The sequence below is a fragment of the Haemaphysalis longicornis genome, unplaced genomic scaffold (assembly GCF_048455015.1).
Source record: "Haemaphysalis longicornis isolate Haplotype H1 unplaced genomic scaffold, Haemaphysalis longicornis Haplotype H1 scaffold_1, whole genome shotgun sequence".
Classification (NCBI taxonomy): domain Eukaryota; kingdom Metazoa; phylum Arthropoda; class Arachnida; order Ixodida; family Ixodidae; genus Haemaphysalis; species Haemaphysalis longicornis.
Window position 1 is genome coordinate 239,659,411 of NW_027526203.1, and position 10,027 is coordinate 239,669,437.

Sequence of the window (10,027 nt, forward strand, 5' to 3'; positions counted from 1 at the left end):
TTGTTACATAAGCGTGATAGTGTTCAATTGTCTGGAGGGGAAAGTGCGCGAGCAAGTACGAAGTTGATGGTACGGGAAAGAAAAAAAGGCCTGAATTGCATTGACTGTGCAATATCAACAACAGAGGGTCGAACCGTTTCGGCATGAACCGGTAACCGTTATTTCTTTTTCCGGTTCAGTTCCGGTTCGGGTTCAGCGTGCTCAAAAAATAACGGTTCAGGTGCGGGTTCAGTTCCGGAAAAAATACCGGTTCGGTTCCGGTTTTCGGTTCGGTTCGGTTCCGGTTCGACACCCTGATATATATATATATATATATCAAAGTTGCAGTCCTTATTGCCAGTGCTGTTTGGCGTTTTAACAGTGTTTTATAGTGCCGAATGAGGTATGATTGCCTTTTTTTTATGCAGGAATAAATAATCCCCGACTTCCGACCACGTCTTACGGGAAAAGACGTTCTACGTCTTCCCGCGGTGGTCGAGGGGCGGCGCTAGTTGACCGGGCTCTGAGCAGTCGTAAATACAAAACCCCGTGGTATAGTCGAGAGGGGAGTCGCCGCGGAACTAGCTCAATGGTAGAGCACCGCACGCGTTATGCGGAGGTTGTGGGTTCGATTCCCGCTTCCGGAAAAAACGGCGCATTTTTTCTCGACTTGAATTTTCTATTATTTATTCCTGCATAAAAAAGGCAATCATACCTCATTCGGCACTATAAAACACTGTTAAAACGCCAAACAGCACTGGCAATAAGGACTGCAACTTTGATATGTGTCCTTACGGAATCCCTCGTCCCGTACGTCTCTGTTCTACCATATATATATATATATATATATATATATATATATATATATATATATATACGCCTTGTAAAGAGCTTTGTTCTAGCCCGCGGATTTTTCTATTAGTGACATGGATGTGATCTGTCGTCGGGTGACCTTTAACCAAGCTTGTTCTCTCGGTTGATAGAATTGTTTAGTATCGATGGTATCGACTGATCCTAAATGCAGGTTAAATTCACTGAAAATGCTCCACTGCGGTGTCTAGCACAGCCCTCTGTGTTAAGCTGAAATGTAAAATCCCGCTTACGCTGTTACTATCGTAGTCACAACCGTTATCAGTGTACACCAGTGGTGGGCTCACTCAAGTCAGACTGGCGCACCGGGAGGCATCGTTCCAGATTTTCTGGCGGGTACAGCGAGACTCCTGACATACAGTAAACTGTCTGCCCGGTCCCGGCACGTTTACTGCATGTTAGGAGGCTGTACACACAGTTTCTCAACGCAAGCCCACGTAATCGTGTATATTCCAAAGTAGCTATACCCGTATGTCGCTGCGCTCTGGCCTACCACGTACACGGCGTATACGTATACGCAGCCCTCTGCATGTCTCGAAACCGTGCACGATGGGAGCGACCACAGGATGTCCCGGACTGATTCAATTTACCTGCTTCCGATCGATCTCGGTCTCGTTGCCCGTTTGTGACAATCTGCCTGCGCCGTTATTCTCGGCATTACCTAAAGTCGGGATTTTGCATATTTTAAAAACAATAAAAGGATATTCCATGATTAGCTGCGATGCGCCGCCAGACACCCGACAAGACGTTTTCGTTATTTTTGAGAATAGCACCACTGTGCTTTAGAAAGATGTATGAGAACTTGAGCGCTGAAGAAATTCGGATACTTAAATCAATACTCGTAAATATAAAAGCAATACATTGTGGGAAATCTTCGTTAGGTCACAGGTCACAGCTAACTTTTTTTTAGATGCGACGCATCTCTTGCTGTGAGGCATGTCCCTCCTGCGTCGTCGGCGTCGCGGCGTCCGTCCGCATCCCTCCTCCGTTCTTCTCTCCCACAGCTGTGTGCAACTCTCACTCCGGCTCATTAGCATACCACAGCTGGCGCGCTTGTTTGGGCGCGCTTCGCTGCGTAACGCTGCATTAACAACTGCTCCGGCGCGCGCAAGTGCGCGCATGCGCGACTCTCCTCCATTGTCTCCTCTCCTTCAAGCGCTGTGAATATAAAGCGGGTATCGCGCTGCGGCGGTTCAGTCAAGCGCTCGCTCTCGCACTTGACGTGACTTTGCTTGACTTCTTCGTGCTTGACTTGATTCTTCCGATGAAGACGTGATGGAAGCGACGGTCCCTTGAGTGAGTGGTGTGACACAACAATTACGCCCATCGTCCCGCGTATAGGAACACCCGCATGTGATGGAAATGCATCATACGCGTTCACAACACGTTTCACGCGTTTTAGAGAATCAACCCAACGGAAACACCAATTGAACCCCCCGATGCGTCGCATCACACCAGGGTTCCCTCGCGGGAAGATGGGCGTAATTTTTCTGGGTGCGCACTTCTATGCTTCTTTTTGTTTGGCATTTTTGTACTCAAAAAGCTTTCATAAGCGAGTACACTAGGCTACGTGTAACGGGGTCTCGCTAACTGAAAGAGTGGTGACTGGTGACCATTCCAAGGGTTTCCTCCATTGGCTCCGGGAATTCTGGGAATTCTGGACGCTGGGACGAGCGCTGCGCCACCCACACTCCAACAGGAATTTGATAACGTTTCGCTCTATTTTTTTTTTCTTCCGTGCTATCCCTCTTCGAAGCTACAATCGCCGTTCCTTAGGCTGGTATACGTAGCCGCATGGGTGGGTGTGGCGGGCGTGCTCGAGGCGTTCCATTTCGTGTTTCTGTGACCAGTGGGCTCAGATTTTTACGCGGTCTTGTTGGAAGTATGTAGAACTAACTTTCCACTTTCAGAGCGACCTATACGGCCTTGGTATATTTTTGAAAGGGGCTGCATTGTTTTATTGCTACTAGTGTGCAAAAGTAGTTCTTTTACTACGTTAGTGAAACACGATTTATTGTGCAAATTGCCGTGGGAATTTTTTGTCTTTTGACGGCCGCAGAGGCAGGTAAGCGCAGGAAAAGACGGGATGGGATGATTGGGCTCCATAAACAAAACAAAAAAGAGTGTTGTAACTTAACTGTCAACAAAAAGCAGGGGGTCGCTCCACGAAGGGATAGTCCTTATTTCACGAGGGATGCGTACTTTCATTTCTTCTGGCACTGTCTAATTATTCTCTTATTGCTCAGCTAAATGTTTGTCGAGCTATTTATCTTAATATTTTAGCCCCCTTCAAGACAGCATTACGGAAACCTCATTCCGCCGTAAAAGCTGCGCCGCTGACCTTATTCTTTGCGCTGTGCCAACTTTCACTGCCGAGCTTCAAACCCCCGCGACACGAACCTTCCTTGTTGGGGCTTACACCCTAACACGTAAAACTGGAAATCATTTCACTAAGGTTCATACGAGTGGTGTAGAGCTCGAGCTTGGTAGCAGACGACGCGCTTCGAAAGCATCTCGCCTGCACCGCCCCACACCGACCATCCTGGGTGTTGCCTAGCAACGCGTTTTGTTGCTCGCGCGCCACTCTTTCCCCCTCTATGACCTTGATTGAGAGGCGTCACACTCCGACAGAATGGCTTTGGCTAGCAAAGCGCTTTCTTGGTGCTACCGCTGATGCATGCCGGTGCCTTGAAAACCTGCATATTTATTTTCCAACGCCACGTGCCCTTCAGTGAGACAGACAGACAGTGAGAGCACTTCCCGCAGGGACGTACCCAGGGGCGTGGCCCGGGCCCCCCCCCCTCCCCCTTCCCGAAATTTTTTGCATCATAGCCCCCCCTTCCCCGCGCCACCTCTCTTCTATCCTCGCACACATTCTAAAGCACCGCCATATCAATCGTGGGCTTGATAGCCATTTGAAGCGTTTTTTTCGATATGAGCCAAATCCACCTAAGGAGAATTTTAGAAAAAAAAAAAAAAAAACGAAAGTTCGGTACCGGACCTAAATGCAGTGCTGTCAAAACTATTAAATGACATGTTTTACATGTCATCTAGGGAAATTTATGGCGACAAGAAATTAAGAATTATGCGGAGAATTTGAGCAATATTAGGATAAGTTCGGATTTGGCTCGTACTGAACTGAAACAGTCAAGTTGGTGTGGCATTCTCATAAAAACTTTATTGCAATGGACTTCCAAGAATGGTACGACGGAGTTTTAAGCATAAAAGGCGATAAACATATGCAACAGGGCTTCAAGAACAGTAAACTAGGTATACATGAAGAACCGGTGAGTTCTCTTGGCAGCATTAGCAGCTTTTTTCGAATTGTCCTGTAGGGCACTTTTTTGGGCACGCCTGAAGACACTCACGAAGCTCTTCATTGCCTTGCCATAAATTTCTAAAACGGTTCACAAGAAGCCTGCTCATATCGTCTTCTTCACCTTAAAGAAGTGGCTCGTACCCACAGAGAGGGGGGATTCGCCATGGCTTGTAAGCGGCGGCTAATTTGTTAGGTACCTAAATGGTAATTATGGGAGTAATAATAATTACAATAACCAGATTTACTCCGTAAGAACGAGAGAGACGAGAGGAAATCATAGTTTCACATCTGTTTCATTTCGTTCACTTCGGTTCACTTTGTCGTGGACGTCTGGCGGCAGATATTTCGCCGATCTCTTAATTGCTGCCTGAACTCATAATAAGCCAGCTCCCAAAAGCGAAAAAAAAATCTTATGAAACACCCACAAAACAGCCGGAACAGTCACGCCAAGAGCGAAATCCAATTGGTCAAATGAATTTGGTTCATTTTCATCCGTGCCACAACAGGATCTGGCTTATTTTCAATACGAACTGCGATCTGCGTGCACGTTTGCAGGGCATTATCTCAAATATTTTCTTGCCATATTTTTGCTAGGGGAAAGTTGCCGGGATTTTTTTGGCAGTGCAGTTTGATCTGCCTCAGTTTTGGTTTCCGGATTTTAGCTCATTTCGAAAAAGAAAACGCCTCATTTGGCGGTCAACGTTGGATTTTTAAAAAATACACGCGAGGTTTATTTGCTCCATTTACACGCAAGCCAATACCGCTGTACGGTGGCTTTGTGCTCTGCTGCCGGCCTGCCACTTCGCTGCTTGGGTCATCTGGGACAGGAGCAACTTTTCTCTTGTTTCGCCAGGGTGGCGGTTTCAGCGGCTCGCGTCGCATATGCTTTGGTGGGGGGAAAAAACTTCTTTCTTTCTTTACAGAACTAAACTCTTCCAGAACTACTTCAACAAACCGCTAATAGATATCTTTATTTTACATTTTCACTTGAGGCTAACTTTTTTTCGGCAGTGTCGTTCCTGCGTTTCTTCCTGTGGCGAGTCTATTCGATCTGGTTCATTGTTTGCCAAGCAAGGGTAGGTGTATCTTACAGGCGTATCTTTTAGATACACTTAATTTGATTGATTGATTGTGGGGTTTTACGGGTCGACGCTACTCGCGCGATGAGGCGCGCCGTCGTGGAGGGCTCCTGATTAATTTGACCACCTGGGGATCTTTAACGTGCGCCGAAATCTCGAACACACCGGCGTTCTCGCCCCCATCGCAAGAGCGGATACACCTAATTTCATTTCTCTTTGCAGTCTTACGCGCCTTTATGGCGAACGCTGGGTGTTCATCGTATTTGTACTAGTAACGGTCGGTACCCTCGCCCCCCGCCCTAATTTGCATAGAGAAGTTACGTTGGATGCCTCCCCCTCCCCCCCGCCCCCCCGAAAAAAAATCCTGCGTACGTGCCTGACTTCCCGTATACTTTAGGAAAGCGCGTACGCACGCTCAGCCATGCCGATCAAAAAATAAAAGTGCACACAATCGCGATGTCTTTTAAAGGGCGGGACGTATTGTAGTCATTCATCGTCGCCTTCTCTCTGACTGGCGTAATTGCGAGCCGGGCGTGGCAAAAGCGACAGACGAAGCGCGCCGAATATATAGAGCGTAACTGTCCACTTCTTTTTCTCTCCAACTTGTGCTTCAGAAGCAACGCTGTTCATTTGTCTTTATGACTGCCGTTTTTATCTCTTTTCTGGGGCGCAAAACAAGAGCGGATGTCTCAAAGAGCGGTCACACAAGAAAGACTCCGCGCCCTGCGGCAGTGTGGTGAACGCCAGCCACCCTCCTGTAATCTTTTCCCCAGTAAGTTAGTTGGTCGGTGCTACCACTCAAATTCAGAGCCATGCTTTTGATTAAATATGCGCAATTTGTTATTCCCGATATGCGAGTCCAGTTTGTTCTTGAACCCACCCCGAGTTATCGTGTTTACGTTCTGTTGAAGTATCTAGGTAGAAAAGGAAAAAATCATCCAGAAGCATGTCGACTCTAGAAAAAAAAAAAAAAATTCCTCCAAGCACGCCGCTGGCTTCGGTGCCTGAAAGGCGCGCATGGCCAGGCGGCAGTCTTTCGTCGCCCATTATTTGGCCTGGCGGTGGGGCTCCTTCCGGGCGGGCCCGCGCACTCCCTTGCCACGGCGTTTCTGATGGTTTTGATGGAAGCCAGACAGGCGGCGAGAAAACAGCGCGCAGCTTTCTCAGAGCATGGTGCTCGTCTCCGGGCGCTCGGTCCGTCGTGTGGATCGGCCTTTTTATATGCACAAGCTGCGGACAAGCAGGAATGTGCACAGCTTGCGCACAATACGAGCAGGAGAAAGTTATTGCAAAAAAAAAAAAAAACAATACAATCAGACGGTGCGGGTACTGCCAATGTGTTGTTATGCGTGGTGTTTAATTTTCCGCAGCTGGATGTAGCGGCGCGTGAACTGCGAGACTGTGAGCTTGAATTTTGGCGCCCTCTCTCGAAACAACTTCCGTAAAACTTTTAGCGCGAACCCTGAACGCTCCCGATCAGCGAATGTTTCAAATTGAGGTCGCAGTGCTTGATTGCGTACATTGTATGTATTCATTCGAACTAAAAACGCAAATGAGCCATACTTATACACCTCCCGAACGCTCAAAATTGGACGATCCGCAACAACTGGCTGTCACGCATTAAAAGAGCCACAAACCAGAGCGTGGTAGTTCCGAAGGAGTATGCAATACAAACGACAGTTCACCCACCCAAGTCCATTTCGAAGAAATTTCGCGCGTCCAAGCAGCGTCACAGATCTATCTATCATACGCTTCTATACAGCCAGCTCTAAAACTGCAACTTCGAGTGGAGTTCACCGAACTAACCTAGCCGTCACAAAAGAGCATTGTTAACAGCACTGCCAGACTTGTTCACACTCTGGTCTGCCGTATGAAATTACTCTACATACTTCGTACTATGTCACTCGATAGTTTGGCCAAGGAAATGAAAAGGTAGCTTATGCGTGATGTGCTGGATGAACTTACCGGACACTGATGCCGGAGGCTTCGGCGAACTTCCCGCACCAAGCCAACGAAACGAAGTGAAGCCGAGATCCTGCTCCGGCAGTTGAAAGAGTGGGGCAAACGGGGCGGACCGCATCTCAGGAGACACCCTGCTCTCTCATTGGTTGAAGTGCGGACCGGACCGCTGACGTTGCCAGACACGGCGGCTCAGCATCTCTTCTTTGATCCCCTCCTTCGTCCCTCTGATCTTCATTCCCTTCGGGCTCCCAAGTAACGCTCCTGACCCTCTGCCTCTCTCTATTGGGTTATCGCAGCTCCGAGTGAAACTTAGCACGGGTGGTTCAGCCGGGGCGGCGCTGCGGCAGATGGCAATCGGCGGGTGTAGGCGGAGGGCGGCCGGTGAACGAAGCAGAAACATAAAACGAACGACGAAAGCTGCGAGACATACGATACTCGACTGAAGGAAATGATTATCTTGCTCTATCACGTTGTCCAGTGAAGGGCAACCAAAAGGGAGCGTGTGCTCGTGCGACGTTCGGAATATCGTGGTTAGCATCTTCGGCATCGAACTATTCGGATTCCACGGATCGGGAAAAAAGAAAAAAAAAAAAATCTCGAAATGATTGAAGATCCTCAATAGCGATCTTGATTTCGGAAACTCTTCAACTTATCTAAATTTTCGAAGGCTGCTTCTGATATATTCTCTACCCGTCCTGGCGGTCTCATCCCCGCCACCTTGAATTCGTTCAAACAAGCGTACGCGTCTGTTGCTCGGGGACTATTAAAGACGTTGCACACCCTGGAAGGTAAGAGGGCCGCGAAAGAAAAGCCCCACTGTAAAAAAATTAAAAAAAAAAGGGGGTGGGGGGGGGTGGACAACAACGATGGTGATAAAAGTACAGTACCGATCGATCTATCAGCAAGCTCAAGTAAATATCGTGAACTCGTACATATGAGCGTGGTACGTTGTGGATTGCATATAAGAAAAAGCAGTGGTCCATAACCAAACTGGGCGAATTAACGGGATGCAGAGTAGAAGCTTTTTGCATCAAACTGGGCCCTGGCGCCATCTAAAAACGTTGACTTGAGGCTCCTCACTCGTGTTCTCAATAAAAGTCATAAATTTTGATTGATTGATTTATTTATTTATTTATTTATTGATTGATTGATTGATTGATTGATTGATTGATTGATTGATTGATTGATTGATTGATTGATTGATTGATTGATTGATTGATTGATTGATTGATTGATTGATTGATTGCGGCATTCCCTCTGTATGGGGTTGATGAAACGTGTCATCTCACCCTAGAAGCTAATTTAGCGCTGCTATTAGCGGATTTTATTCGCCACAGGTGGTAGCTATTCAATGCTATATTCTCACGTCTGCTTTTCCTCCACCACAATTCCAGTCTTCTAGTCACCTTCGCAGCCCTGCAGGTTACTTCCTCTTCATTTCCTTTGAATACTTCCGCTACGGGAAGGCGAATATTTTACGTGTACTTGAATGGATACCGTGGCATTCCAAAAAATGTCTTACATCTATTTCTTCCCTATCTACGTAACAGACATGCCCCGTTATTTTATGTATGCTCCCATACAATGCTATTCGCTCTCAAGCAGCCCGCGTTCTCAAAACACTACTTGCTTCCTTATCGTTGAGATATTCATTTCTTATACCACACTTCCCTGCCCTAGCTGTGCATCTGTAATGACGTTTTCGTTTCTCGTTCCGTTTATTTGTTCCTGCCTGCTTCGCCTCGTTTTATTTTGTCATCTTGGCTGTCGCTTCTAACTACCGTTATTAATTTTTTTTTCGCCACTGCGCTGTTCGTGTAGAGGTACCTAAACCGCTGCCAACTTACATGGATTCGTACTTATGAACCCCTCCTCCAAGGATGTTTTACTTTTAGCTTTTAAAACTTCAATCAATGCCCAGCTCATATATCCCCACTATGTGCACATAAAGCCATACGGCGCACACCGTTTTTTGGTGCGCTTGTAGACACCTGGTAGAGTGCCGGACCTCAAGCTCAGCACTGCGTTCGCAAAAGTGTGCCCCGGAACCAATGCTTCATTCCAAATTCATCACATTGCTTCGTATTTGTTACACGCCAAGTGTTAACGTTCCTTTAGGGCCGTGTTTTGTTTTCCTTTAAATTTAAGTTGTTCTTCGTTAATTGTTAGGTAGTTGCTGTCATTTATCCACGCTCCCAAATAGTTGAATTCCTCGACTCTGGGTATTTCGTCACTGCGTCCATCAACGTTTGCGCCAGTTTCTTCCACGCTGCTGTCCTTAAATACCATTACTCCAGCCTTCTCTGTGCTAAACTTTAACCCAATGTTTGCGGCTGTTGGCCATAAATATTGTGAGCAGTTAGTTGTATATATTTCTGGTTATCAGCCGAGATAACAACGTATTCTATGTACATACAGCATTCTCGGATTACGATGTTTTGCTCGTTTATCTTGCAGGCTATGCGGTACCTTGAACCCTAATTGACTTTCTTCCTTGCCTTGTAAACCATGGACACTAGTGCGTTCATATGTCATTCCTGTTTCAACCCTCTAAGCTGTACCTGCTGCGTGCGTTCACGCATTTCCCGTGTCCTGTACACCCTAATTGTGTTCAGATTGGTTTATCACTTCCTATAAAAGTGCATTGTATTAATTAAAACAGCTACTTCGTTAAGCTTTAAAGGGGCCCTGCAACACTTCTTGCAACTTTTTTCGGTCTCTTCAATGCTTGCAGAACGTATAGTCAACCAGCACAGTACCTAAGCCGAAAATCACTTCTCTATGCCCATCAGATAACTTAGAAACTTGCTCAAAATAT

At 46.8% G+C, this 10,027-nt stretch overlaps 1 protein-coding gene across 1 annotated transcript in view; it reads right to left on the reverse strand.

Moving 5' to 3' along the window:
* Window positions 1–7,361, reverse strand: part of LOC144142985 (SPARC-like) — a 38,643-nt gene extending 31,282 nt beyond the window's left edge. Inside the window, exon 1 of the mRNA XM_077674814.1 lies at window positions 7,213–7,361. Coding sequence (XP_077530940.1) covers window positions 7,213–7,327 — 115 coding nt within the window. The 5' untranslated portion in view covers window positions 7,328–7,361. The remainder of the gene's footprint in view (window positions 1–7,212) is intronic.
* Between the last annotated feature and the right edge of the window lie 2,666 nt (window positions 7,362–10,027).